Source organism: Pogona vitticeps, chromosome 5 (genome assembly GCF_051106095.1).
Source record: "Pogona vitticeps strain Pit_001003342236 chromosome 5, PviZW2.1, whole genome shotgun sequence".
Taxonomy (NCBI): domain Eukaryota; kingdom Metazoa; phylum Chordata; class Lepidosauria; order Squamata; family Agamidae; genus Pogona; species Pogona vitticeps.
Genome location: NC_135787.1, coordinates 149,771,683 through 149,796,018, shown reverse-complemented (window position 1 = coordinate 149,796,018; position 24,336 = coordinate 149,771,683). Strand labels below are relative to the sequence as shown.

Sequence of the window (24,336 nt, the reverse complement as noted above, 5' to 3'; positions counted from 1 at the left end):
ATGGGAAATGGTGCTTCAACGTACGACCATTTTGAGTTATGTCCATCTTCTGGAAAGGATTATGGTCGTAAGTCGAGGCACCACTGTACATCTGATGCAGAATGTGTTTAACATCCCTCAGAGCAAAGTAGTGCCTATATACTGTATATACTTGAGTATAAGCCTAGTTTTTCAGCACAGTTTTTTTTTGCTGGAAAAAGCACCCCCCTCGGCTTATACTCAAGTCAGTGTCAAAATTACATGTTCTCCTCTGCAGTGCGGGTGTTCTCAGGACTCCCCCGGTCATCTGCAGGCGCCTGCAGCCTCTGGGTGGTCCGATAACCCAGGTTAAGTACACTGCATTTCCGCTTCTAGGACACGCCCATCCTCCTCCTCCTGTGTATTCTATGTACCCACCATCCTCCTCCCACCTTCGTCTCCCTCCATCTTGTTACGCAGCAGTAGAGCAGTAGATAAGCGCAGCATCCAGTATGAGTCCTCCCTCCGCAGGCAATGAAGTGTGTCTTGCAGCTCAGAAGGGCAGTATCTTCAAAAACATTTAAATTACTGATGCCTCATATAATGTAATTTTATTGGTATCTATTTTTATTTTTGAAATTTACCAGTAGCTGCTGCATTTTCTACCCTCAGCTTATACTCGAGTCAGTAAGTTTTCCCAGGTTTTTTTGTGGTAAAATTGGGTGCCTACCCTTATATTCGGGTTGGCTTATACTCGAGTATATACGGTAATTGAAGAGAATATTTATTCAGTTCAAGCTGAACATTCAAACTTCGTGTGTTTCGCTAATAGTCATATCTTGTAATTTGTTTCCTTTCTATTTATGAAACATTGTTTTGTGTGCTTGTACTGGGTTTTAAAATAGTTTCACTTCTAAGCAGTAGCAACCAAGGGGTCAAGCCTGACTTGAAAGCTGAGCCTTATGCTGTGAGAGTCTCTTCTCTTTTATTCTGACCTTTCTTATGTATTTGGAGAGTGGATACTTGGTGAGACAGCAGTGGGGATATGTACTGTGGAGAAATTGTACTTTCTTTTTTTCCTCTTTATTGCAATTTTATATATCATAGATGTGAGTCTTGGCATTCAAAACTACCTTCCTTGCCCAGGCTTGGTAAATCTTGTTTGAAGTACAATGCATATCCATGCTCGTGTACCCTACACTAGATAAAAAGTAACTATCACAAAAATCTAGTTTCTGCAAATTAAGGATATGTGCATTTTCCTTTGTATAGAGAAGTAAGTACAGTGGTGGCTCGCACAACGATGTTAATTGGTTCCAAAAAATTCATCGCTGTGTGAAACCATCATTCTGCGAAACACCATTTCCCATAGGAATGCATTGAAAACCGGTTAATCCGTTCCAATTGGAACGGATTGCCGTCCTTAAGCGAAAATCGCCATAGGAAACATCGTTGAGTGAAACCCGGTTCCCCAATTGAAATGCATTGAAGCCGACTCAATGCATTTCAATGGCTTTGCGAAGTCCTTTTTCGCTCCTGTAAAAGTGTCTTAAACTGTTAGAAACCTGTTTTAAATGCTTGCAATCGTTAGCCCACCTCCTGAACCCTATGCAAACTTAATTTGGTGTTGTTCTGAGTTGTCGTTAATTTTTGGTGATTTTTTTTAATTCTCCATTGAAAGCCTTTGAACTGACCGTTCAAAGGCTTTCAATGGAGAATAAAAAAATTCACCAAAAATTAACGATGACTCAGAACAACACCAAATTAAGTTTGCATAGGGTTCTGGAGGCAGGCTAACGATTGCAAGCATTTAAAACAGGTTTCTAGCAGTTTAAGACACTTTTACAGGAGCGAAAAAGGGACATCGTTGAGTGAAATTCCCCCATAGAGAACATCATTAAACGATGGGGGAAATTCCTCAAAGAAACCCATCGCTGTGTGAATGTCATTGTATGAAGCAATCGTTGTGCGAGGCACCACTGTAGTTATGGACTCACTGGGATCCTTCCTTACTGCATTCTGAGAATGGCTTGTAGTGTGTTTGAGCAAAATTGTTAAGGATTGATTTCTTTTTCTTTTTGCCTTTTAAAGAAAAAAGAAATGCCTTATTCCATGCTACAGTAATGGTTATTGGTATTTACTTGTTATGAAAAAAATATTAGCCAGTATAGCTGGGTCTCAGATTCGAAACTCCTGCTTTGATACTATAGTGCTTGCAGGAAAAGGAGGCTGCTTGTATTTGAAGATTGTTTTTGTAATTAACATCTTGTTTTTTTATCCAGCATGACATATCTTTACTTTCTTTTTTGCTCCAATAGATGCTACCAGATCTGAAGGCAGATAACCAGAGGCTAAAAGATGAAAATGGGGCCTTGATCAGAGTTATCAGCAAGCTTTCCAAATAAAATCGTTTACTCCAGCTGCAAATCACGGGATTGCACATAATTACTAACTCCAGTGGACCATAGCATGGAAGTCACTGGAAGCCTGGGAAGATTTCTTGGAAACTGTCATTTTCAGATATTCTGCCAAATGCCCTCTTACCTGGGTGTATGTTTTTTTTAAAAAATCGAGATCATTGTTTCATGTGTAAAGCAGCTGCTGAAAAGACATAATGACTGAGAAATCTTGTTTACAGCTATTGCATATAAGGAAAGTGTTCAAGGCCAGATAAGCCTCAGATATTTAACCAGTAAGCCTTAGTTGTACATAAACACATGCATTGAAAAAGCTTTCTGCTATCACAGTTACTTTATTTTGTTGTTGTGTCACGGTTCTTGGTTGTTTTTCTATCCTGCCATTTTGTTTCTTTACCAGTTTGGATTCTGTGTGTGCGCTCTTCTACTTATTCATGTACCAGATTGTTTCTTTGTACAGTATTTTCACAGCTTTACATCTGCAGAAACCACACACCCTTTGAAAATTCAACATGTAGTTAATGAAGCCTGTATTTTCCAGCCAGCCACCTCAAAACGAAAAGGTTTTGTGGAGTCTTTTGCTTTCACTGTTGTGCAATATGCATTTATTTCCTATAAAATATGCTTTAAAATTCAGTTGAAAGTAGATTGATCATTTTAAAATGTCTGTTTTCTGCCTTTATTGGTCACTTTTTGGAAGAAAAGAAGGGTTGTAGTGCAAGATATAGATTCTGTAACCTTCACATTCATTTTAGCAGGTACTGAGTGATGCTGTACATATTAATGTATATTGTTTGGATTTTTTCAAACTCACATGAAATGCTTGAATATACTTCCCTGTTTCAAATGTGTGTTAAAGAAAATTAGACTGTTTCAAAATAGTGCTTAACAACCCATGAATTTTAACGATTTAAATTTAGAAACTCTACTGTGTATGGAGCCACTCTTTACAAAAATGCCTAAACTGTTTTTAAAAAAAATCCCTTTTCCCCTCCCAGTTTTTCATTTGAATAGTATTCACGCATAGTTAAAATTAAGTATAAATTCTTCACTACACTTCACATCTGTATTTGAGTGCTGTCCAAAATTGTTGTGCTAGCCAAAGTAATCTTTTAAGTCAGTTGAGAGCCCTAACCTGTTACTCATATACATGCACTGCTATTGCCATGTGAAAAGGCATCTAAGTTTATACCACCATCAATCAGGTCTGACCATTTTATACATTTCAGTGGCCTTTTAAACAAATACTCCAGTGAAGATAGCTTTTGTTAAAGAACAAACAGCTTTTTATATTTTCACTAAAACTTAATAAATACCACCATCTTACTGGCCTACAGACTATTGCCTAAAAAAACCACTGAACAGTTCAGCCATTAAAATAAATTGTACATTGTAAAGCTTGTAGTACCTATTGTATTATTGATTATATTGTATACTATATTAAATGTGAATTTGTACCCCTTCATTTAAAAAAAAGGTCATTGTGTTCTACTGCCTACTTCTGGGGATGGGGCCTGCTTCATTTTGGGGTGGGGGAAAGATTAGTTGGGGTAAGAATGACACCAGTTCCCTATGTGGGGTTGGGTGATGTGGGGCAGGGGAGGGAGGTTTTCTGAAGATGTAAGGTTTTGCTCTTACTACCAAGCTCAGGATTCTTGCTTCTAAAGGTACAAGGATAGTTCTGGGGTATCATGTTACAGTAAGTCTGTATGAGTAATATGTTTGAAGATGGACATCTTTCATGCTCTTATGCTAATACAAAAGCAGAGAACTGATCCATCTGAGCAGCTGCAGCACACTGAATAGTGTCGTGGAATGGTTAGGCATACTGTGGATTATATTTGGTAAAGTTTTGGATGCCTGTGAATGATTGTGTATCTAATATTTTAGTGTTTTATATATAGGTTATTTATTCTTTAAAAACTGGCTACTGTGTTGCGTTGATTTTACTGGTAGTATTGAGCAGACCTTGCATCTGCATGAAACTACTTGCAAAACCCACTATTTTGCAAAAAAATGTATTTTGACATATACAAATAAAATGAATAAAACTATTTTAAAAGTGTGAATTTTACTGAGAAGACATTTTTTAAAAGTTTAGTATTTAAATTCTTTGTGGGCATTTTTTTTCTTGCTTCACTTGGATGCAAGCTACTATTCAGAGACTGTAATCAGATTTTGTTTTGTTTGCACATTTGTAAATTCAACAGTAAAATGCCATATTTATGCAATCTGTAACAAATTGGAAAATGTTTATATATTTTACATAAACCTGTCTGCATGCAGAAACTACATGGGAACCAGTTTTTTATGTGTTCTGCTGTGATAAAATTGTGTGATCTTAAAATGGTTGCTTAATTCACTAGAACATTTTGTAACTGAACGTAGCAGTGGTTTATATAAAAATTATTTTAGCTACACTAAGCATTCCTCCCACATGCCAGCAGACCTTTCTGTGTTAGATGATTTACATCAAGTTCTTAGCTGAAAATAGCCTTTTCTCCTCTTCACTGGAAAACAAACAAACAAACAAATACATGGGACAAAAAAAATGTTCTTACACAGGAAGACCTTAAACAGTTTGAACCCAGTACATTAAACTCAGGGTTTCCCCCCCCCCCCGGTGTTCAGTTGTAATAAAAAAAATTAAGAGATGATATTCTATGTGGATGAAGAGCTCATAAAAGACAATGTTTGAGAAATAATTGCTTGCAAGGGGAGAGTTTTTTTTTTTAATCTTGTAGGTTTAGAACCACAATTCCCTGCAGTAGATGGAAGAAAGTTTTTGTACCATACTAACTGAAAATGGTAAAATATCTGGTAGAACAAAAGTGGATAAGTCATCTCTCAAACACTGTGGTGTGGGAATGTTGTGGTGGGCAATAAGCCTGCTGATAAACATAATGCTCTGAACATAAGGTCATAAACCCTTTTTTTTTGGCAGGAAGCTCTTGTTCTTATGTAGAAAAAACACTGCTCATAGATGCAAGTACTTTATAATTTAAAACTATTCTAGCAACACTTGTGTGGTATCTAGTAAACAAATTACTATTCTAAAACTATCACAGTGATGCATAAAAACTCTTTTATACAGAAAAACATCTAGAATAAACATTTGCTTTCAGAAATGCTTTTCTAAAGGTACTGAAAAAACTTAGTTTTCTAAGTGAGCTCTTACTTTTACTTTTATTTTATTTAGATTTATACTCCGCCCCTCTAGACAAAGTCTACTTGGGGCGGCTTACAAAAAATGATAAAATACAATAGAATAATATAATTATTAAAACTTAATAATACAACCAACTAACTAGTTGTCATGTGTTGTCATACAGTAGTGAGCAGAGCTCATTTTGTGTCTGCAATATTCTCAACCTGTTTTTCTGTGAAAATGTGTGTATCTGTATGCTCCCAGTCCTGCTAAAAGGATAGAGAATATTATGAGATACAGTACCATTAGATAAAAGTCATAGGCATCATTTAGAAATGTTCAGTGGAGATAGGATTTTAACATTTTGTCATCCTTGTACTTCTGCTCCTCAGCTACAGAAATATCTGTCACTCACAGCTTCTGTCTTACCATGGATTTCTTGCTTCTGTTGTATGAATACTTAATAGTGAAAGAACAGTCTGGCATTTCAGTCAGTTGGCAATTCTGTTTCCCAGACCTGAGACTTATGAGATACACCCATGCCAATGAAATTGTATATGGTAAAGTACAGTCCTACGTGTTTTATTAGACTGCAACCCACCACTCCTCATTGAAAACGCATGCTGAAGCTGATAGGAATTGCAGTTTAGCAACATCTGAAGGACTGCATTTTTCACACTTCAGTATGTAGCACTGTATTGCTCTTGTAAAACATTGACAGACAAGATTAATGTCAAATGTTTTAACAAGATCTGAAGAAGCAGATTAAATAAGGAAAGTAGAAAACTTCCTTGAATTTCTTAAAGCAGTCAAAAGTATACATGCCTCCCCCTCATAATGTGAAGCATGGAATATACTGAAACCAAAACACAATTTTCTTTTACAATTAATTGCTGATACGTAATTGTTTATTTATAGCACATTTTAGTATATGTTAAGATTTTTTAAAATACAGCTGGTATTTAATATATAGCATATCTAAGTCAATAGTGGTGACTTGTAATAACATGTACTACAGATTGTAATACAACAGGGAGTTTAGCCCTTAAATTGTTTTGGATTTCAGCTATTAAAAGCCCCTGCTGTCGTGGTAAGGGATTATGAGGGGGCATTCAAAAGAATGGAAGGTCCAAGGGTTGTCCATCTCTTGTTATACAAAAGCTAGTTTATCCCACAATTACTTTTATATAATCAAATGAACAAAGTTATACTGTAAAAAGGACAATTAAGTCCAGTTGTGTTGTTTTGTACCAAATGTATAACTAAATAGCCTAATCCTATTACAGTCTAGAATCTACCAGTTTAACTCATCTGGGGCAGTGGACTTTCTCTTGGATTAGGTGCCACAGTGGTATATGGCATGGCTGCACTGAACTCCAAGTGATAGAAAATACTCCAGTTGGATTCAAAGTTTGATCAAGCCTCATGTTTTGTCTGTCTGCACCAAATGGGTATTCTTGAAGCAATCTTAGCAAAGAAGGAAAAATACTGCCTTTATTCAAAGCTCTCAGAATCTGTTGATGTTCCTATGTCTTTATCCTGTTCTGTGATGGGCCACAGAGGAGTTTAAGAACCCTAGCTTTATCTTAACCTTTTCCTATGCTTCCTGTTTATATTTTTCAGCTTTTGAGTGACTTATTCCTCTGAGGTCAGGCATTCCCTTTTTTGAAGAGATCATTCAAATACAGGGTTCTTTCATCTCATTTTTTCAGAGCACTATAATGATAAAATATGACACTTTTGGCATCCTGCCAAGTCACATGGCACAATAACGTCTCTGCTCAAGCTATTTAGTCACATAGGAGAGCATTAATCAGCTTTTTCCTAAGTAAACAACTGCTGTGGCTGCTGAAAGAATATTTGGTTTTGGAAAAGCTGTGTTAACATCTCTGGATTAATGTGTGTTGCATGCTATGGAAGAGGGAGAATTCTGCCATTACCTTTGCCTTCTGGTATTTGTCCTGGTTATTGTATTTTAAAAGTGAATGAAATTTTAACTGCTCCTGGTGTAGTTCTAAAAAAGTTAATATCATCACGTACTTTCAAATTATAGCAGGGTTGAACAAAACATGTTGCAAAAACAGGTTTCCGTTGGGCCAGGGATTAATTGCAGTAAGTTAGGGAAAGCTATTCTAAATTGAAACAGCAGGTGGCATCCATGAGCTTTTTTGGGCGAAATAGTTCGGTATTACTGGAGCCCAGGGCCTTTTCTAAGCAAAACTTTAAAAGCACATTGGATTTATATACACTATCTGACATTGAATTTATTTTAGGAATAGCTTTTTATTTTTATAGCACTTCAATCCAAAAACTTGTATTTTGAAGAAAAATGAAGGATTATTATTTTTAGAAAAAGTACCAATACAGTTTCTAGTGAACATCAACTGTAGAATTGATAAATGGTACAACCACATTCCATCCTTTTCCTCCTCCCTAAATATATGTATTGCTGCCATTTTACTTGGTTTATTCTGTAGTAACAGAGTATACAATAGAGTCGTGCACAGAATAAAGCAGGATGCTTCCCAGAGAAGCAAGTGCCACAATAAATCAGTTATTCTGAAGCATGTTTGTTCAATGCTTCTGAAGTCCAAAGTTGTCCTTAATTCCCTTTTCTCTCTTAGGACATGCCTTTACAACTTGAGGACCAAATCAGTAAGTAGCTGCTTGGGACAGCTTGAAGATAAGGGAGAGGACAATAAGAGGCTTAAGCATCCTCTCTCCCACCCTGCTTCTTAGCTCTTGTGTATTTCCCTTATGAAAAGAAATTACTACCTTTTTGTTGGGCAAACATACAACTTGTAAGTTCTGTTCTTGCTTTTTTCCTGGGAGGTACAGAGGAGGAAACCACACATGGCAAGTTTCACCTATCACTGCCTATCAAAGGAGTCACATGACCTAAAACTGGCATTTGCTCTCTCCTGGCAGTTTTTATTCCTGGCTTGCCGGGATCATACCTTTGCCTAAGCACTTTCAGTTTCCGCAGTTTCCGTTTTCTCTGTATTCCCCTTGAAGCTTTACCTCAGTTACTTGCCTTTCTGTAATGTATTTGCTTCTATGGTTGAGTTGGGTGCCTGGCTACAGAGCTGTGGCTTAGGTGGAGTTCAGTTCCCCACTGTGCTTTCCCAGGAAAGAGCTGGCTGTGTAGCCTGGAACAAGTTGCAGTCCCAGAGGGCCCTGTGAAGAAGGGAAACAATTTTAAAACTCTTTTTTAACCACTGTAAAGTTTCCCTTTTGTCAAAGCAGCCAGCTTCCTTCCATGTTTTCAATGTAACCATGTACTATAATAGCCATTATTATTAACTGCATTTTCATCTTTTAAAAAATATATATATAGTTCAACACTGCTGATGTTTCAGTTGGCCTATCTGTGCTACTTCCATTACTATATCAATTGCATTTTCATTTAAAATTCTCCAAAATAACACAGTTCATTTTTACAGAACTATTCTTGATTTTATTTCCTATCGGGGCATTCTTAAAATCTTTGAAGGCTTCTACTTGCTCTTTCTTTGTGACTCACCAGTGCTTTAAAAACATTGTCACATTGCTTCTTCCAGAACAGCATCAAAGTAATGGCCTTATACCAATTCAGATTACTGTAGATGACACCTGAATTCTTGGGAATCTATGCACCAAAAGAGGTGTTCTTCACAATGTAGCATTATGCCCAAACACCTACTTCCTTCCTGCAGGTATAAGAAGACCTCTATTCCACATAGAGTTGAAAGGTCTGTGCTGTTATGAGGTAGAACCAAGGCACTGTTCAGGAAAGAAGACTGAGGTGGATATGTGCTCAGTGGTGCTATGTTTGAAAATAAACAGTCAATGTCTTGTGTCCATTATTTTGAACGCTATTCCTGGGGAGCCAGTAGTCTCTAGGTACCACCGCACACTTAACCAAGTGCTATATTTCTCACCTCTTCCAATTTGGTCACTGTTGCAGGAACCAAGTTATACTTCCCTCATTATGGGAACTAGCATCTACAGAACCTATCTAATAAGAACTGCCACACGGTAGTTTTTCAGTAAAGGGGGCAAGGGAGGGGAAGAAAAATGAAGATGCCAGTTGGCTTCAGAATGGGGTATTTCTAAAGCTTTACCCACATAACTATGTCTAAGGATGTCTTTAAAAGTTTGACTTGGGCAGCAACTGACTGAAAATGAAACTAGTTTGAGTTGCCAGGTGCTACTTTAAGCATTATGAAATCTGACAAAGTAGATCTTAGATTGGGTTTTAAATAATTGCTAAGATCAAATGAATGCTTTCTTGCTTGTCGGAGGAAGAAAAAACAGGGCCCTTGAAATTCTACCGACAGATGAATACAAAGCAGCCAGGTATGAAACATCCAAAACAGTTACCTAGAGGAGATGGGCAGGAAGAGAGAGAGAGAAAAGAATTGTACAAACTGTCTGGGAACGACCGTATTTCCCCAAAAATAAGACAGTGTCTTATATTAATTTTTGCTCCAAAATACACATTAGGGCTTATTGTCAGGGGATGATTTATTTTACAGTCATGTCATCTTCTGGTTGCTGCACAATGGTGGAGGGTGGGGTTTCCCTTAACTAGGGCTTATTTTTGCGGTGGGGCTTATATTACAAGCATCCTGAAAAATCAAACTAGGGCTTATTTTCAGGTTAGGTCTTATTTTTGGGAAAACAGGATAGTAAGAACATGAATTTGATTAAAACAATGCACCAATAAGTGTTGGACTGGATATTAATATCATGGATATTTTCCCCCTTTGAAGCTATAAGGTGGCAGCAACTGGAATGCAAAGTCTAAAGCTGAGCCAATTAAAACAGGTTAGAACACATATAAATACTTGTTCACATGCCTGCTACAGATGCGAAGGAACTCTTCTAGAAGTTGCTGTCTTTAAAAAGAATGTTGAACACTACAGCTGCTCTTTTTGTCCACAGTGACAGCCTATTAATTGGCACCAAGTAATAAATACAGCCATTAGATGCTTACATGCAAACTGATAGGTGCCTTCATCTATAAGTCCAAAACAGAAAATAGTTCTCTACCAGATTAGAAATACATCCCTTATTACAGTCTTGTAGGTAGAGCTGGTTAGTCAATGCTAGACGAGGTATTGCTTTTATGTTTTCACCTTTTACTGCTTCTAACAAACTTGTAGGTTACAACCAAATAGTTGACTGATGCCTTCTTGTTGCTCTGCCATGCTTTAACCTCCATTTTCTTTCTGATCCATCAGGTATGAGTAGACATTAGGCTTAGAAAAGAGAAGAGCATGGGGAGAAGGATCTTGCAGTTTAAAAAGTCATCCTCTCCGCACATTACTGTTAAGATAGCAGCTCTGCGCATACTTACAGTTCCAAGATGATGATAACAACAATGACCTGGGAGTAATACAGTTACCCAAAAAATACAGCATTATTTCTGAATAATAATGCATAGAACTCTGCTTATCCATTTCCTTTGATACAGTGGGGTCTCTACTTAAGAACTTAATCCGTATTGGAAGGTGGTTCTCAAGTTGAAACGTTCTTATGTTGAATCTGCATTTCCCATAGGAATGCATTGAAAACCATTTAATCCGTATCTGCTCTTTTCCGTCCATAGAAACTACAGTGGAACCTCTACTTAAGAACTTAATCCGTTCTGGAATGGTGTTCTTAAGTTGAAACGTTCTTAGGTTGAAGCAAAATTTCCCATAGGAATGGACTGAAAACCAATTAATCCGTTCTGGCTGTTTTTTTGTTATGTAGAGGTGCGTTCGTACATTGAAGCATTAGTTCCCATAGGAACTAATGCAAAGCTGGTTAATACGTACTCTACCACTAGGGGGAGAATTTTTTTTAAACCTAAGATGACCTAAGGTTAAATAAAGAGCAGGAAAGGTTTTTTTCCTGTTCTTATCTTGGATTTCTGTTCTCAAGTAGAAGCAAAATTTAGCAAATGGAGCTGTTCTTAAGTTGGATTGTTCTTAAGTAGGGACATTCTTAAGTAAAGACCCCACTGTAATAAATGAGCAACAGAGTCTTGTTACAAACTAAAGACGAACAAGTTTTGCTTGGCATAATGATTCATAGAAAATGGCTCACTACCTCAGATACCTCTTGTGGGATGCTTCTTTAGATATATTTTTGCTCGTGGAATTTCCTGAAATGCACCAGGCTACAATCCACAAAAGCATATGCCAACTAAAGCTTGTTGGTGTTTTAAGGTATTTGAGTCTGCTTATTGTTTCTGCTTCTACAGACTAACATGGCTAACTTCTTGGAAATTCCTAAATAGTGATTGAAGCATTCTATTAGAGATGCTCCAAATGCTTGAACAAATTGTGATAAATTCCAATTATTGTAATCAACTGACTTAAAAAAGGATAGATAGCTACATGGTCAAGGCCACTCCATACGAATCTGCTAGCAGAGCAACCACTGGAAAGTAGCACTTTTTCTAGATTCCTATGAATTTGGCATTCTGCTTTTATTTACAGTATATTAAAATTTTATAATGCAAGTAATATGTAACCAATATAATTCAAGTAATTTAATATAATGCAAGGACCCTGAAAACAGCAGACTAATGAAGAAAATGTGTAAAGTTTGCATGATCAGTATGAGGCACCCTTCTCTTCAAACTATGACCATTACGATCCATGTTTCTCTTGTGGGAGACAGTTCAGTAGTTTTTTTTTTCTTTATATACAGTAGTTGTAACTAATCTTGCCCCAAAACAAGGTAGAATCATAGACTTATACTGTTGGAAAGGAGACCTCAATAGCCAAGCCCAACTTTGCAAAATCAGGAAATCCACAACTAAAAACATCCCTGACAGATGGCTAACAACCCTCTTTTTAAAACCTCTAGCAAAGGAGAGTCCACCACCCTCTAAGGCAACTCCTTCCATGGCTGAACAGATTCCAATGTGAAGAAGTCCCTCCTCAAAACTTTCTCTCCCATAATTTAATCTGTTAGTTTGGGTCCTATCTTTTGGAGCTATACAGAAAACAAAGGGAGCAGGTCGGAAATGCACAGAAAACAAAGGGAGCAAATCGGAAATACAAAGAAAACAAACGGAACAGATGGGAAATGCGAAGAAAACAAAGCAAAAAGCAATGGAAGCATGCAAGAGCCATCAGAAATGGGGGGGAACTCCAAAAAGCAACCAAACACCCCAAGACCCATTGGAAATGGGGAAAATACTCCAAAAAGCAACCAACCCCCAAAACAAAAAAACAGATGCATCACAGCATAGAAACATATACCTTTCTTTACTCTTTTCTCCATTGTTCCCTCCCTCTCTCCTTTCCTGTGCTTTCCAACTTTTCAGTAGTACCACAGAATGCCATGTTTTGTATACCCAGAAGTCTGACCAAAGAAATTAAGCGTTCCAAGATTTGTTGCCAACATTGTTCTTCTTGCCTGATTTTCTGCTGGTTAATATCATCAAATGCTTTTCCTTTATATAAGCACAATTCAAGTTCTCTCCAGGTCTGATAGTTTTCTAAATGGAGAGGATTTCTCTCATGTGAAGACAGAATTGCTCCAATGTTCTTCCAGTCCTTTGAACCTTGTCCTTGTAGCACTGATGCACTATTTACTTTGTTGAACAGTTTATAACAAAAACAAAAAACCCACATATTTTGAGGTGGAATATATCAGCCATTGGCAGCAGACCTCTTCACCATTTGCTAGTCTCCTCTTGTATCCGTCACGGTACCGGTCTATGATACCATGCTTATCTAACTTACGGTAATGGTGGATTAGGAAACTGAAAGGAAGACGGAGGGGCTTATATACCCCACGGGGGGGGGAGCAAATTGACTCTTTTTTCTTAAGCTCTAGAATCTTCTGGACGTTCCTGCCAAAGTTACAGGTAAGTAATCTAACTTTCTTCGTAGTGGTCTCTGTGAATGCACACAAATGGGTGAATAGCAAGCTGTACTCACCGGCGGGAGGGCTGTCACGGTATCACCCGTCCAAATGCCGCATCATTTTTGGCTCTGACGTCCAGTCAGTAGTGTCTGGCAAACGTCAGAGGGGTAGCCCAGGTGGCTGCTTTGCAAATGTTCTGCAGTCGGACACCTTTAATTAGGGCTGTCGAGGTGGAACCCACTCTGGTGGAATGTGGCTTTAAGCCCTCTGGAAGGGGTTTCTTGACCAGCTGGTAAGCCAGGTGAATGAGCTGAACAATCCACCATGATACTGATTGAGAAGAAGCAGGAGCACCTTTGCGTGGTCCGTGGTAACATAAAAAGAGATGCGGAGAGCGTCAGATGGACTTGGTGCGGTGTAGGTAGAAGGCAAGGGCCCTTCTAATGTCAAGAGAATGAAGTTTGCGCTCCAACAGTGTAGTTGGAGATGGGAAAAAGGGTTGGGAGCACAATAGGCTGATTGACATGGAATTCTGACACCACTTTTGGGAGAAAGGAAATGTCCATGTATAAAGTAACTTTATCTGGGTGCATCTGTAGGGACGGAGGGTCCGACCTTAGGACAGCAATCTCGCTTGCTCGTCTGGCTGAAGTAATGGCTACTAGGAAAGCTGTCTTCAAGGAAAGAAGTTTTCAGAGCACATAGCCATTGGTTCAAATGGAGGTTTAGTAAGGGCCTCTAAGACCAGCAGAAGGGACCATTGGGGCGCAATGGTTTGGAAGGGTGGTCGTATGTTTTAGAGACCTTTTTTAAAAAAAATCTTTTGAGTGTAGGGTCAGAAAAAAGCCTCATAGAGTATGAACAAGGAGGCTGGTGTGCTACAATCGCTGAAATGTAAACTTTAAGCGTGGAATGAGCAAATCCCAAATTGAAGAGATGCAACAGAAAGGTAAGTACTGTGCGTAGAGAAGCTGGTACCGTGGTCATGCCCTTAGATTGGGCAAACTTGGTAAATGCTTTCCATTTGCCTTCATATAAGCGTGAGGTAGAGGGCTTTCGTGCATGGTCTAGCCCCGTTTTTCTGCGAAAGCAGGGACGGTATCTGAGGAAGGTGGTAAACTTCCTGTGCTATTTCTGATAGGTGAGTGAACCACGGTTGCCTCAGCCACCAAGGGGTGATGAGGATTGCGTCTGTACCATACCGCATTATCCTGGCCACAGTCCTGAGAAGCAGCGGTATTGGAGGAAACACGTACGTTAGTTCCCCTGACCATGGTATAAGGAAGGCGTCTCCAGGGATGTGGCATCCATGCCCGCTCTGGAATAGTATCGGGCACACTTGGTGTTGAGATGGGACGCAAAAAGATCCAAGGTGGGCTGTACCCATCATTTGCAAACGTCTAGAAAGACCGTCTGGTCTAATGTCCATTCGTGCATTCTGGTAGGGAGCCTGCTCAAGTGGTCCGCTAGAGAGTTGTCCCTGGAAGCGATGTGGATCGTCTGTGGGAAAAACGTCGTGGGAGCGACACCAATTCCAGAACTTGATGGTCAGCTGGAGGAGACGCGTTGATCGCGTTCCACCCTGCCTGTTGATGTAGTGCATCACTGCGGTATTGTGTGTTACCAGTTGCACAGCATGGCCTTGGATGCGAAGGAGGAAGGATTTGAAAGCCTTCATGACAACTATTAGTTTTAGCTGATTGATGTGCAAGGTCCTTTGGGTTGGGGTCCAAAGACCGTGGGCACGGAGGTTCTGGCAGTGTGCGCCCCAACCTGAGGGGCTGGCGTTGGTAACGACCTGTATGGACAGGTAAGGGAAGTGGAACGGTCCTCCCCATGACAGGTTACTGGATCTGGACCACCAGGCGAGATGCCGTGCTACGAGAGGGGGGATTCTCAACCTCTTGGACTGCGGGTCTGTCACGGGATCGAACTGAGTGATAAACCAAGACTGTAGGGGTCTGAGTTCGGGTCTGGCGTACAGTACCACCACGGTAGTGGATGCCATCAACCCTGGAACGTGTTGGATGTAGTGCGCTGCAAGTACAGCGCATGGTCTGTGCTTGCTCACAGCATGTTTGATCTTTCGAATTCGCTGTGGTGGAAGAAAGGCCTTTGTGTGAACAAAGTCCAGGGTTCCTCCTATGAAGGAGACTACTTGAGAAGGTATGAGATTGGACTTTTTGCATTGATTCTTAGTCCTAATTTCTTTAAATCTTGTGGCCGAGAGCGCTTCATGATAGGATTGGGCCACCAGAAGCCAGTCGTCGATGTAAGGAAATTTTTTTATCTTTTGGGTTTGTAGGTACACGACGACTGGTGCCATGCATTTTGTGAATGTCCTGGGGGCCGTTGAGAACCCGAATGGTAGGGCAGTAAATTGGAGGGTATATTGATGGAACCAGAACAGGAGATATTTATGATGAGCCAAAAAAAGGGGGAGAATGGAGTCAACGGTGAGCATACGGAATTTCTTGTGAGGTATATACCGGTTGAGGTCTCTTAAGTCCATGATGGGCCTAATGCCCCCATCGTTCTTGGGGACAGCGAAATAGTGTGAGAAAAATACCCATCGGTATTGTCTGATGGAATAGGGAGTAGGTCTGGTGAAATCTGGTAGAGGGATAGAGAAAAATTCTATTCTATATCCATACTGAATAATACTAAGGACCCACTTATCAATAGTGATGTTTTTTTTTTAAAGAATGGAAATAATCTTGTATAGGAGTGAGATTCATGAGAATAACTTACCCCTATGTTGAGTCTTGTGAAAGACTGCTTACGGGTATGAAAGCATTGTTGCTTGAACAGCGGCATAAGAGGGTGCTGAACTTGGTAAGTGCTGTTCTCCTGTTGCTTACTGTACCGAGAGGGCTGGTACTCAGTAGACGATTGGCCTAGAGTGGTCGCAATGACTAGATAGGCGGGGTATAAATAAGTAAGTAAGTAAGTAAGTAAGTAAGTAAGTAAGTAAGTAAGTAAGTAAGTAAGTAAGTAAGTAAGTAAGTAAGTAAGTAAGTAAGTAAGTAAGTAAGTAAGTAAGTAAGTAAGTAAGTAAGTAAGTAAGTACTGTGGCTTTTTGCAGGCAGACTTGTGGTACCTATACGGTTAGTATGGTACGTAAGATTTCGCTGTCTTTCACATCTTATGGATATTGTCCATAGTCCCATCAGTTTTAGAGTTGAACAGTCCTGCAGAATCGAAGGGAGGTTCCTCGACCTCAGTTATGGTGTCTTCAAGGACGTTGGGTGTTCTAAGCCAGATGTGGCGTTTAACAACAATGGCAGTCAGTCTGGATTTAGAAACAATGTCAGCTGTGTTTTGCAGCAAATCACTGTTGCCTGGTAAGAGCGTTAGCCTCTTCATAAATGTTAAGGGCTTCTGCTTTTGCGGGATCAGGCAGTGATTGCAGTACTGGAGCTATCTTGTCCCATAAGTGCTTCTGATAGGCGCCCATGGCAGCCTGGTAGTTAGCACTTTTGGTCAACATTGCGGCAAACGAATAAAGCTTTTTCCCAAAGGTGACTGATATCTTTCTGTCTTTGTCGACAGGTGTGACTGGTGATCTGGTACGGGATTTGTACTGAGTAGATTCAGCCACGATAGAACTGAGTGAAGGATACTTGGCCAGAAAGTCAGAGTCCGAACCATGAGTCTTATAGTGGTGCTCAAGCTTGCGTGGCACCTGTACCAGTGTAGGAGGTTTGTCCCAAGAAGATTTTACCAGCTCAAACAGAGCAGGAATGAGACTGAGACTAGGAGGAGAGGTTCTGTCCTGCTCCATATCATGGGAGACAAGATCCCATTCTTGTTGAGGCATTTGTGCATCGAGCTACAGAGTTTTTGCCAACTGCATAACAGGCTGTGCAGAGGATGAGAAGTCCTCTGACAAGGGCTGAGATGACGAGCCTTGGGCGGCAGTATCAGGGGTGTCAGAGTCGCTGGACACCGTAGATGGATTAGATGACTGTGAGGCGATCGAAGGAGAACGCCTCAGTACTATGTCTTCTGGTACCATATCCACGTCCGACTGGGTGGACTGGGAGAAGGGTACGGTATCGTGGGCATCAAGACCAGAGTAGAGCGTTGTAGCTCGAACTGTACCTAGCTAGTTAGCAGGATCAATGTAATTCAAGCTGGGCACAACATTATCTCCTTTTATTTATCTTAAAATTTCAAAATAAAAAATTTCAGTTGCATTTTTTTCCAAGAAACTAGTCTGTATAAAACTGCCTCTCTCAGGTCAGTTCTGCACTCCTCTGAGTTCAGTTCTGTGCCCCTTAGATCAATTCTGCGACTCTCTGAGGTCAATTTTGAGCCCATCTCAGGTCTGTGCTCTAGGCTACCACTAGGCAAACTTCATTCCGGCCCTGTTCACAGCACATGACAACAAGGCAGATCAATTACCTAACATTCCAGCATCAAACTGCATGCGTGATCACTCAGAAGTATGTTAAACTCCATTATTTCTAATAGCATTGTTAATTTTAACTAGTAGAGTTAAGGGATTATAGCCACTGACTGGTTCTAACTACAGAGGAACAGGAGAACATTTCAAATAAATACAAACAAGGGATTTGTCACACTACCAATTCAAGGTCCAACCACAAGCACAGGAAATAGAACTGAACCAATGAGATACCATAATGTACAGTGGTGCCTCGCAAGATGATTTTAATTCATTCCATGGAAATCGCTGGCTTGTGAAAACATCGTCTTGTGAAACCCAGTTCCCCATTGGAATGCATTGAAATCCATTTAATGTGTTCCAATTGGGGGGAAAATCACTGTCTTGCGAAAATTTTCCATAGAAAACATTGTCTTGCAAAACACAGTTCCCCATACCATATTGGGGAAAAGCAATCCCCTCACCTGCACTGCCTTTGGAAATTCAATGGGTCTTAGATAGCCTTCTCCCTCTTTCTCTCTCCAGCAACAAATACCTGTGCACTAGAGGATTGTGGGAGGAACACTTAGCCCTTGATGGGGGTCCCACAGGGCACCCCAAAACACTGAGGAGCTCTCTTGGCCTCTGGCAGGACTGGTGCTGTGCAGCCCTGTACTGAGTGGGAGGTGCAGCCAAGGGGTCACCATAACTTGGGGGGTTAGGAGTTAGGGGAAAGAAGGGGGTAGGAGATGCAAGGGCCCTTCCAACTCATACCTTGTAGAGGAAATATCATGTTGTAAAAATGGTTTTCCCTGGGAGAGGCTCATCCATTGCACTTTGGGTGTGCTGTTGATCCCTGGTGATTTCCCCAAATGTGGGGAACTCAACTACATAATTTGTGTTAATGGGGGCATTATGTTTGTGATTTCTCTGTTGATGTTGTTTTTTTACAATCTCTTTACCCTTTGGTTCCTGGCTGTTTTCACCATCCTCTACCATTTAAATTTGCAGTCATAGCCCTATTGGTGATGCTTTGCAAGATGGTTCCCCCCCCCCCCATTGAAGCACATTAATTACATAAGACCTACTTTTTTATCCCAAAAAAGTGGGGGAGAAAGTGCATGCTGTTGTTTTTCCTAGAAAGCCAGCAGCATACACTTTCTCCCCCACTTTTTTGGGATAAAAAGTAGGTCTTATGTAATTAATGTGTTCCAATGGGGGGGGGGAACTGTCTTGCGAAACAGGGTAAAAAAAAACCCTGTCTTGCGAGGCAAGGACCCAAACATCATCCAGTGAAAATTGCCCATAGGAACAATCATTTTGTGAAGCACAACATCACTCAAAAAAGTCATCGTCTAGCAAATTCCTCGTTTTGCGATGCAATCGTCTAGCGAGGCACCACTGTATAAACGTGTTCAACATTCCCCTCTGTGGACTATGTCACTTTCATTAATCCCTGAAATTGTTGGGCAATTTGGTATGGGAAAAGTGCATATACATTCTTGAAAAGTATGTATGAGGACAGGCATTTTGTTGTGATGGTCTTAATGTCTGGAAACTGACTTTGACTATTCTACTCTAACTAAATATTGTATTCTTTGTCCAGCCAGGAGGAAGAAAATGCATTAAAATTGTTGCTGTGAATACTGATACAACCCATCAGGGCAAAACAAGCACATTCTGATACTGTTGTTTTCTCTTTTGCACAATGATTCTCTGTGCAAGAAATTTGTCATGTGTGAAGAGCAGCCATAAGCTAAGGAAACAAAAAATGTTGAACCGCACAAAACAAAACAAAACCCTCTGCTGTTTAAATGTTTATAGATGTAAAGCAAGAAGGGCTAGTTGTGGGGGGGGGATCTAATTCTTCCAAGATGTGGGTGAAGAAAAAATATGGAAACTGATGCTTAAGATTTATTTCGGACTTCATCCCTGAAAGCTCCCAATGAACAATAACCGCTGTTAAGATGCTAACATCTTAAGTCAGCAAGATTTTAGTATTTTGGTTTGGGTTTGGGTTTTTTGCATCAGGCACTTAACCAACTCTGCCACAAGATAACTTGAGTTAATCAATAACAGACGATTGGGTCACTGAGCATTTTTGGTATTTAAAATATAACTCTTTAAATGTTAGGTAATATCTACCAACAGGGGTAGATGCAGCTACATTTCAAATGTAGTAGAACAATCTGGCAGTCTCTTGTTGATGAGTAAGAAAATGCAATAGAATTGGCCTTAATCAAATAAGTGAGCCCAGAATTGCAATCTTAAACACATTTAATATTAAACTAAATATTAAAGTTTTAAAACTTTTGCAGAATCTTTTTGTTTAGGAATTTGGGGGGGCTGAAGTTAGAGGGAACAAAATGAAGGGCAGATTAAAATGGAAAATTTATGGTGCTTTATATTTAGATTTCTAATTGTTTAAAACAATAACAGTTGTTTTTTAAAAAAGAAAACCCTGACTTAAACACAATTTGATTAACCCAGTACAACATTTTAAAGTCTATAAATGTTTAAAACTGAATCCTTAACCGTCTTCCGAAGACCTGAGCTAAGTTAATTTTTCTTAGTTGAAGGAAAAATAACAGATATTTGGACCTTTTTCTTCTCCCTATCTAACCGCAGCCCTCCCAAGTAATTGGAAATCTGCTCCAGAGATGTTCCCAGACCTCCAGTATTGGTTTTAAAGGCTGCAGTTGTACGGGAAGAATCAACCTCTTCACTTTGTCTGCAATCCACCAACAGAACTTCAGTTACATACTGCCCAACAGGTGATACAAATGTAAACTACAAACATTTCTATCTGTCAGTTAAATTGCGCTCACATTTATGGAACAATGAAGCAATGTTAACTCTTTTAACTTCAAATGCCAATATCTATGTAATTTCTATCCTGTCCATCTAAACCGAAGTCTACCCTGGACAGCTAACAGGAAATTCATAAAACAATTTCATAAAAACAGTAGCCATATGAGATAACAGTAAAGGTAAAGGTATAGGTTCCCCTTGACAATTTTTGTCCAGTCGTGTGCGACTCTAGGGGGCGGTGCTCATCCCCGTTTCCAAGCCATAGAGCCAGCATTTTGTCCAAAGACAATCTTCCGTGGTCACATGGCCAGTGCGACTTAGACACGGAACGCTGTTACCTTCCCACTGAGGTGGTCCCTATTTATCTACTTGCATTTGCATGCTTTCGAACCGCTAGGTTGGCGGGAGCTGGGACAAGCGACGGGCTCTCACTGGATTCAATCTTACGACTGCTTGGTCTTCTGACCCTGCAGCACACAGGCTTCTGCAGTTTAGCCCGCAGCGCCACCACGTCTCATGAGATAACAACAACAACATAATATGATACAAGATGGCAAAAATAAATTAAATAATGACAGGAGGGAAGGCCTGCCTAAAGAGCCAGGCCTTGAGCTTGCTCAAAAACAGGATGACTTTCCTAGAGTGTATAAAGCCTCTGTTCAGGAGATCAACGTGTTTTAAGTGTTACGGCACCAGTTGGTATGCATGCTTGCTTAAAAATTATAAGAATTACTCAATGAGGAAATGTATTTTTCCTTATCATTTAATCAATCTAACTTAGTTTCAACAATGGGAATATATAAGTAGCTAGTTTCAAGCTAGGGTGACATCCAAGTACAGTCTAAAAATACCCCACTGAAGAGGAGGCTTCTGAAACTAAATGGATGGTGAATTGTTAGCAAAACCTATTGGGTAATCACAAAATCTGTCTTGAATTATGATACCAAAATATAGTTTCCTTAAGAGAGTTCCTGCAAGTTGCGTACCTACAGAACATGAAAAATCCTTATGTGGAGACAAACTTTTTCTTTAGCTAGTCAAATAGCATATCTTTATACAGATAATATTAGATTACCCTAATGTGATAACCTCTAATTATCTTATAGCTCTTTTGTTGTAGGGCAGAGATTCCTGTTATTAAATTTAAGCAAGGTTACTTCATCACCTTGATTCCACCTCATTTAGTTACTACAAATGAGGCAGCTGCCTCACCATATATTGATTTAAGTGGAGAATTCTGATCCATGTACACAAAGTAATGTGTATGTAGATGAACTCCTTCAGCTAAAATGTATGAGAAGCCCGTTCTAGACAGCAAAGCCCTCTCCCTCTTTGTCTGAATCTCATGGTGCAGTGGTTCAACAGCAGTACTGCAGGGAAGACTCTGCTCACAACCTGAGTTTAATTCTGCCTTTAGGTAGCCAACTAAAGGCTGACTCAGCCTTCTGTCTTTTGAAGTTCAGTAAATTGAGTACCCAGCTCATCAGGAGGGGTGCAATATGTAGCCTAAATAATTGAACTGAAATATAAACTGCCAAGAAAGTGCTTTAAGCACCATGGAGTGGTATGTGAGCAGCATACTTTGTTTTGCTCTGCTTTGCCAAAGCGATATACATGTTTCTTTCTCCAATTTTCTCCTTACAACAGCATAGGTAGAATAATGAACTTCATTGCTAACTGTGCATTTGATCCCAAGTCTTCCCATTCTTAGTTCAACAGTATAACCACTATATCACAACAGTACCAAACACTAGTAAGCAATAATACTCCTTTTAAATGTCTGGTTTAAAACAAAATCACAAGCTCCATACCGTGTTTCCCCGAAAATAAGACAGGATCTTATATTAATTTTTGCTGCAAAAATGCATTAGGGCTTATTTTCAGGGGATGTTTTTTTTTCATGTACAATAATCTACATTTATTCAAATATAGTCATATCATCTTCTTCTGGTTGCTGCACAATGGTAGAGGGCAGGGTTTCACTTAACTAGAGCTTATTTTGGGAGTAGGGCTTATATTACGAACATCCTGAAAAATCATACTAGGGCTTATTTTCAGGTTAGGTCTTATTTTCAGGGAAACAGGGTAGAACATGCATATATTATACCACAATTAAGTCAAAACAACCTGCCTATATTCTGACCATCCTAATTGCTATGAACAAGGGGATCCTGCAACAAAATGCTGCACTGTAAAATGTTCATGTCATGCCTTCTTCCAGAATACTCTATTTCCATCTCTCTGAGTGTTCTGTGCTATCACTGCATTGCTTTTCATCTCTCTAACCCGCTCACACACATCTTCAAAACAACTGTGTACTTCTGTAAGGCTTTGCAGGAATTCCCCCTAACCTGCCAACATCTCCCTCATCTACACAGATGGTGCCTTAAAGCAACACAAGATCATTATCTAGGAGTGAAGCTACTGCTTTAGGAAGCTGATTTAAATATCTGGAAGGGACAGAAAATTGTTATTTTATTGTTGTTTCTGTTATTTGCATTTTACTCTCTGGGACAGGATGAGATGTTTGTGGGAACTTCTGCCACAATCTGAGCCAACCTGAAGATGAGAGGGATAGCACCACTTGGAGCCTAATTTCCACTGAAAAGGCAGGCTAAATGGTTACATGCAGTCAAGTAATTCCCAATTTATGATGACCCTCATAGGGCTTTCTAGATTTAAAGGAACCAGAAGTGGTTTACCAGTCCCTTCTTCTGGCAGCACTCTGGGACCAGCCAGCTTGTCCGAGGTCACACAGATGGCAAGGCACATTATCCCATCAGCTATAAACATACCATGTTTCCACAAAAATAAGACAGGATCTTATATTAATTTTTACTCCAAAAAACACATTAGGGCTTATTTTCAGGGTATGTTTTATGTTACAGTCATGTCATCTTCTGGTTGCTGCATAATAGTGGAGGGTGGGGTTTCACTTAACTGGGGCTTATTTTGGGGATAGGGCTTATATTATGAGCATCCTGAAATCATACTAGGGCTTATTTTCAGGTTAGGTCTTATTTTCAGGGAAACAGGTTACACCTGTGGGCCAGTCTCCCAAAAGGCACAGTGAAGATTCGAATTCCTTGCCTCAGGAACCAAAATGTATTGAGCTGTACAAATATATATGTGGTAATCAGAACCCTTAACTTTAGCCCTCAATTCTTATCGAAGTCCAATGCCAATCTGAAGCTCTCTGATCAAGTACCAGTGCCTTCTGTGTCTCAGACAAGCCTAGCTTATGTCCCAATGAAGCTACAGTATTTGGTTTCTAAAGTACCACGAAACAAGTGTGTTTGTGTGACCTTTCACATCGCTGGCGATCAGCTTTAACAAGTGTTAGAACTGCGGCATAATAATGATGATGCAAACGTCACCTGTGCCTTAGAACACTTTTTGCACCTGTACAAAACGTTACTATCCCAAGCCGGCAACTAACGCGGTGGATCAACTTCTGCTGCTCCTGCTGGCAAAGATTACGCTTAGCGATGCACATCCTCCCGCGGGAATGACGGTCTTTGTGCTTACTTCAGGCCAAAGGAACTACTAGACGGTGTCTTCCAGCAAGCCAGGTATTCGTGCGCTTTCCGTCACCTGGGCGGCCGAAAAGAGACAACAGGGGCGCGGTGAGGAGAAACGAGCAGGCGCCGCCACGATCAGGTTACAGCAGGGAACTCGGGAAGCGCTCCTTACCCAGGCACCCAGGGTTAGGGAGGATCCTCCACGCCCCTTCACCCATTGTCCGGGCCACCTCGGCAGTTTCC

The 24,336-nt window shown here is 40.0% G+C and overlaps 1 protein-coding gene, 1 long non-coding RNA gene and 1 other non-coding gene across 4 annotated transcripts in view; 2 read left to right on the top strand and 1 right to left on the bottom strand.

The window, feature by feature from the left end:
- PPP1R12A (protein phosphatase 1 regulatory subunit 12A) overlaps positions 1-4,429 on the top strand; it is a 130,063-nt gene extending 125,634 nt beyond the window's left edge. For both annotated transcript variants that reach the window (XM_073000328.2, XM_073000330.2), the window contains one exon: positions 2,277-4,429. In XM_073000328.2, the coding sequence (XP_072856429.2) occupies positions 2,277-2,363 (87 nt within the window). In that variant the 3' untranslated portion in view covers positions 2,364-4,429. The remainder of the gene's footprint in view (positions 1-2,276) is intronic.
- LOC144583351 (uncharacterized) lies at positions 2,759-24,226 on the bottom strand. The gene is made up of 2 exons (XR_013537101.1): positions 24,101-24,226; positions 2,759-8,700 (listed from the first exon to the last, which is right to left on the bottom strand). It is a non-coding gene; the product is annotated as an uncharacterized LOC144583351 (long non-coding RNA).
- Positions 18,528-18,695, top strand: LOC140707838 (U1 spliceosomal RNA). The gene has a single exon (XR_012088014.2). It is a non-coding gene; the product is annotated as a U1 spliceosomal RNA (small nuclear RNA).
- Positions 24,227-24,336: the final 110 nt, after the last annotated feature.